The 6,369-nt window shown below is 42.5% G+C and overlaps 2 protein-coding genes across 2 annotated transcripts; both read left to right on the forward strand.

The window, feature by feature from the left end:
• Positions 1 to 1,700: 1,700 nt before the first annotated feature.
• Positions 1,701 to 3,041, forward strand: LOC148010106 (11S globulin seed storage protein Ana o 2.0101-like). The gene is made up of 3 exons (XM_087672871.1): positions 1,701 to 2,234; positions 2,448 to 2,638; positions 2,781 to 3,041. Exons 1-3 carry the CDS (start codon positions 1,808 to 1,810, stop codon positions 3,039 to 3,041), a joined length of 879 nt encoding a protein of 292 aa, XP_087528997.1. The 5' UTR covers positions 1,701 to 1,807.
• A 57-nt stretch (positions 3,042 to 3,098) lies between these two features.
• Positions 3,099 to 4,204, forward strand: LOC148010107 (glutelin type-A 3-like). The gene is made up of 3 exons (XM_087672872.1): positions 3,099 to 3,128; positions 3,251 to 3,468; positions 3,642 to 4,204. The coding sequence occupies exons 1-3, from the start codon at positions 3,099 to 3,101 to the stop codon at positions 3,892 to 3,894; spliced, it is 501 nt and encodes a 166-aa protein (XP_087528998.1). The 3' UTR covers positions 3,895 to 4,204.
• The last annotated feature ends 2,165 nt before the right edge of the window (positions 4,205 to 6,369 follow it).

Below are 6,369 nucleotides of genomic sequence, written 5' to 3' on the forward strand. Positions count from 1 at the left end.
AATAATGTGATTATCGATGATATTGATGAAGTTATTGAGCAATATAGCAACACATCTGATAGTGTGATAGACTTATTTGTTTCGTTACCTCTTGGTAACATAGACCTAGAAGTAGATAGTTTAGCAAGGGCTGATCTCATTGAAGATGAGATAGATCATTCACTGTAACATACTTAATTTGCTTATTGATTCAATGTGTTTTCCTAATTCTATGGTTTTTATAATGCGCACACGTGCATACTCAAGAATCAATTTCAGGTGGTTAAATAATTATTAACTTTGGTTTTTTAATTATGTGAATTGCAATTTTAGGTGGTTAAATAATTGTGCGTCTACTGGCGCGTCTATATTAGCGTCTATTTGTGCGGATATCTAGACGCACAATTCGTGTCTATTTACACGCACGTTTATACGCACTTATACACGCTATGATAGATGCGCCCGACTTTGCGCGTCTAACATGCGTGTCTATGCCTCGTTTCTGTTGTAGTGGCTAATACCGACTGCTCTATGGCATTGCCAATAACGATGCTTTTTGCGATGACGGGAGAAATTTTGTTATTTACATTTTCATCGCTTTTAACGTCGGTATAAGGCCTATATCTTGTAGTGCATGGGAACATATTTCAATGTATTTTCTTATGAGATCTTTGCCAAGTCTTCCATGTGATATCTAACATGTGTGGTTTTTTTTGTCTATAAACTCACAAATTGAAGCAAGTTGAATTTGGAAGTAGCAACAATGGATCATTAGGTAAGGAAAGAGATTTGCTAGAATAAAGTTTGCTTGATCTCAACTAATACAATCCTATGACCAATAAATTTATGTTTGTAGGGACACTAGTCCTATTGGTTTCCACACATAGTGTATGTATGGCTGTATTCACAGTTTGAATAAGGCTATGCTTCAAACACGCTTATATTTGACAACAAAATCTTCAATGGCAAAAGGACTACTCTCAAGGACCAACACACATAAGATTCACTCTCATCATTTAGCTACCTCCAGTCACATCATGCAAAGTAGACTAGCTAGATGTACGTGTAGATTCAATGTCCATGGAGAATTTGTCTTTAGTGTGCTTTTCTTGATTAGCTAAAATGTTTTTGTTGTCTTGATGAAAAGCAGCTAATTGTTGGATTTTTTAAGATACAAATTCGGCTATTTATTCCCCAAAACTTATCTCATTTGAACCTCTTTCTTTTTGTGAACATAGGTAATTGTGTATCACATCCGTCATGGATGTTTAAACGGATGGCTTCTTGACTAATGAAATCATGAGTGCCACTTACAACCCAAACTAAATGATGGTGCACTTCTTGAGCTCCACCTAAATCTCGAATGAAGTGGCTACTTTGCAACTTTGAGCTCTATCAGCCACTCCATTGTGTACACTCTTCGAAAAGTTCTCCAATTTATGGGCAAAACAACTTTATGCATGGTGTGCAAATGAACAAACTAACAAATAAATTAGGGTCCATACGTATGTCTATTACAGCCGTGAACGGCCAGAAGGTATTTTGTGGAATATGAGAAGCTTGCACGATCTAGGGGAAGCTAGACACCTGGAGACGTGTGCAACCATGCAAGGATCAGATGTGGCGCCGGAGGTCCGAGTCGAAGCCGCGCGACCTTCCATTCCCGTCTGACCGTCTCGCATCATATATAACAATACACGGAGTGCTCCTGGCTCATAGTTTCATACGGCGGCTGTCTCAGAAACTGTCCGGTGCAGTACGCAGGGTCAATATCTAGAATCGTATTATAACTCTTGCTACCAACATCTCCCTGGCTCTTGGTACTAAGATGGTGGGTGGGTCGACGATGGGTCACGATGGACCGCATTTACAAACGCAGCACCTGACTCGCATGGCAGCTCTGGCGTTGCTGCTTTCATTAATGACAGCGCCATTGCTGCAGTCCACTGCTGCAGCAGCGCGTGACTTCAATGAGGACGAAAATAAGCATTGCCATAGCAGAAAGGGGTGCGGCCACCGTGGCCAGCCTGCATACTACGAGGGGTCAGATATCGACCACAGGATGCAATTCCAGGTGGAGGAGGCCGAGGAGCAATTGTTGGAAACGGACGGGGGTTCCATCCGTCGGTGGAAGGACGTGTCAGGCATGCTGACCCGTATGGGTCTCATGGATGCCAGGCTGGTGACGCTCAAACCGCAGGGCCTGTTGATGCCGCAGTACGCGAACTCCCATCGCATCCTGATCATCCTCAGAGGTAATAATATATGCCACGATTACAACGTCAAGTGATCCGCAGTTACATATTGATACTTGAAGTCCGCGCCGCGTCAATCCAATCCTCTCATAATAGAAATATAGAATAGAATGTAGAGGAATAGCCCGCATGAATGTAGCTTTGAAAGAAGGAGATTGATTTATTCATGAGCGTTGGTCGACATGGACATTAATTGGCTCCTTAAAATCGCAGGCTGCGCGAGGATGGGCATGATGCTCCCTGTGGGGATGAATGCCAACATTCGACGCGTCAACAAGGGCGAGCTAATTGCTGTGCCGCTTGGGTTGCCCTTCTGGATGCTTAACGATGGGAAGGAGCCATGCTGTTTCCTTACAATCGCCAACATTCGCGGGCCGATGATGCACGGCCGGCATGCCTACGAGGTATCTCTGTCTGGATATATGTGTGTCGCTTCCTCCCAACCTCATACATACACACGTATGTCGGGGGGATTTAATTCTGTTGTGTAAAGCATTGATGTAGCAAAATTGAGCTCATCTAAGAAAAAGCTGCTGTTGTACAAAGGCTTTCCATCTCACGGGCTCCTCCCATGAGGAGATGGGAGGCATCATGCGCGGCTTCTCCACGGACCTGCTCCGCTGCGCCTTTCAGATGGACGAGGAGAGTGTGCGCAGGCTGGTGAAGAGCCAGAAAGGCGTGGCCATCATCCGGGTCAAGGATGGCCTAGAGCTCCCAAGGGCAACCGTGGAGGAGGGTGACGCGGAGGCGATGGTGGATTTCAGTTACCACCTGGATCGAGCGAACCGTGACTTCCTCGTCGACTGAGCTGGCGAGCTGACCACGGCCAACGCCCAAAAGTTGCCGGTGCTCAAGCTCATGGACATGGCGGCAGCGTGCTTGAAGCTGGACCCGGTAAGTGCGGTTGATGAGGCGTCTATTTATTACAAGAAATAAATTTGATTTTTATTTTGCCTTAGTATTCATGTATAGCATGTCCTCACGTTGTCATTCCTACCCATGATGATATGTACTAGAACGCCATGCTTACCCCCGGATGGTCCCCCACCGCGGATCAAGTGATCTACTGTGTCCGAGGGAGTGCCCGAGTGCAGGTGGTGCTCCCCAACGGCAAGCAGGCGTGCGACGAGGAGATGAGAGAAGGCGGCCTGATGATGGTACCCAAGAACTACCCTGTCACGATGCAAGCTGGCCAGGACGGCTTTGATGCAGCTGCGGTTTTCAACTGCCACACGTACGACTCACTATTACTTCCGTAAATTCTTTTAGCGTCTTCATTTTGGATTGATTCTAGTACCTTGTACATATATGTTCGCTCACCAGGAGTCCTTTCTTCACTTTCGTCTTCATGTAAAGAGTGCTTACATTTGTCGTTTATATGATCTCTATTCTGGCATCGGAGTGCAGCCCCTTGTTCATGCACTTAGCCGGGAAGAACAGCATCTTCCGTGCAATGCCCCAGGAGGTGCGCATGGCAGCCATGCAAGTGGGCCACAAGCTCGACCAGAAGCTCCAGGAGGCGCATCATCGCCATGCAGTCCTCTTGCCACCATCCCGCGACGACAGCCAGTACCACCACCGTCATCATGAGCACCGCTACGATGAGGGAGACGAGGAGGAGGAAGAAGATGTGCTCTCTTTGATCTCCTCTTCCAAATGAAGGGCGTCTCAGATTCTTTTGCGTAACTTACGCAAGAGCAGATCCGAGAGAAAGACAGACACAGAGAGAGAGAGAGAGAGTAGGTGTAATGCCTATATATTATAAAGTCCAGCTCTTTTCCAACATCAAGAATCTTCAATCCATGTAACAGGACTCACGCCAAGTTTTGCAGCAAATCCAACCTCTCCTTGTATCCATCCAAACGATCGTTTGGGAATAGTGAGAATAAAACACGAGAGCTTTTAACTTTGTTGCTATGAAACTAATTTGATTGGTTCTTGATCACTTGGACAAATTCCATCTAAAATGATCGCAGAATTTTCTAATTATTGTTCCCATATAGTTATTTTTTCTAATTGCACTATGTTGCACGCCTTTTAGGATATTTAGTCCATCCATATTGAGCATTGCATTGAGTGTTCTCATAGACTTGATCATTTCTGGTCCATACTTAAACCATTTCATATTAATCTTTGTGGTGTGATTATGTATGTGCCTACTTATATAATTGCACTATGTTGTAGACCTTTATAAGATTTTGGTCTAGTTTTTCACTTATCTAACAATATTTTGAATAAAAGGCAAAATGGATACATCTCTATTTAAACTTAAATCTATTTATAAATCAATTTATCCTACAATATAGTGAACATAAAGCAAACATGGCATGTCTCAATTAAACAAGCACACTTACTTTCTATATTTCTTTACAAACAAACCACTCACAATCCATTTTACATGGATTATGTTTTTAGCATGTTAATGCAATTAATGACGATCTATATTTCTTGGTCCTCTAATTAGTATGCTAATTGTATCTCATTAAAAATTTTTGAACCTAAATTATTTGATGCATTTCAAACACTTGAAGAAAAAAAAACTTTGACATTGATAGAATATTGTAGAAAGTGTATATTATATTGTCTATTATTTTGTAGCAATAAATACATTTACAATCATGAGGTGTATAATAGATAGAATAACCACAAGTTGCATACAATATAAAGCTAATAAATTACATCATCTTGACTAAATATAAAGCTAATAAATTACATCATCATCTTGACTAAAACAGAATAACTATGGATGGCTCTACATAGTAAAGCAAGAATCATATTATAGGAAACTTACACAATTCTCTAAATAGGTAGACCAACCACCACGTCTACTTTCTCCCTTACTTTCTCTTGTCACACCCTCAATACCTCTCTTAAGATAAAAAAGGCATCATGTCCCTTCTTAATCCCCTTGATCCTTCTCTAGTCCTCTCTATCCAACCACCTAGGCATATCTTATCACCTCCTCCTTGATCCCCTTATCCTCCGCTAGTGCTCTCTATCCAACCACATGGGCTTCCTTATGCCCTCTCTTAATGCCCTAAGTGCTAGTCCTCTCTATTCAACCACATGGGCTTCTTTATGCCCTCTCTTAATGCCCTATGTGCATGGCACTACAACAGAAAGGCCTCATAGACGTACATTTAGACGCGATTTTTGAATAGAAAGAAACTTATGGGCGCGTCTATCCGCCCGTCTAGTTGCGCATCTATTATTTCGCATCTATAATCGCATGTATCAATGAATTTACACGCACAAATACATGCGCAATAGACGCACATATACACGCGCATATAGACACGCTGGTAGACGCGCTTTTACAAGCATTGATAGACACAAATGGAAAACAAAAAATGTCATTTTAAAAAAAAAAATTAATTTGAATTATGAAGCGCGTTTATAAGCGCCTGTAGTCTGCATTATAGACGCGCGAATAAACGCGAATTATCTGCAATTTAGACGCGTTGATAGACGCGTAAAACAGAACTGGAAAGAAATAACCAGAGACCATGTGGTTGCAAAGGCTCTCTGGTTTTTTTTTTCCCCCTCCCATACATCAGATTGTATATTTGGGAAAAAGACAATGTATCTTACGGACACAAGAATTGAAAGTAAAAGTTCATGTATTCATTATATATCAAAGCATTTACAAGGGAAGTTTTGAGTGCTTGTGATCTAAAGCGTGGCCGCAAGCAGTAGGCTCAAAGAGATATCATACATATACAAGAAAAGAAGGCCTCATGAGGAGGTATGGTGCTCCTCTACGAATCTGAAGAGGAAACATCCTCGCTAGTACCACCATGGCTACTAGCGTCGCTATCCCCCTCCTCGTTATGCTCCACATCCGGGTTCGCCTACACACACAAAAGATCAAGGTTACTTACATAGACAAGGTGGAGAAAAAGTTATAATTAGTTATACTTTTAATAGGAAAGTAAGAAAAACATACCTCCTCTGGCTGTCAAATCCTCATGGCCCAGTTGTATTGGTCCTCAGTGATGAGACTCTCCTCATAAAAGTGAAGCCATGTCATTGCGCGGTTATGGCCTTGATGGTAACCTACCTCTCTAGGGGTAGGTGTCTTACCAACGATGGTAGTCTGCAAAACATTTAGAGATATACAAACAATTAGACGTCA

The sequence above is a fragment of the Lygodium microphyllum genome, chromosome 30, assembly GCF_053477565.2.
Source record: "Lygodium microphyllum isolate KBCC chromosome 30, Lygodium_microphyllum_v1.1.10, whole genome shotgun sequence".
NCBI lineage: Eukaryota > Viridiplantae > Streptophyta > Polypodiopsida > Schizaeales > Lygodiaceae > Lygodium > Lygodium microphyllum.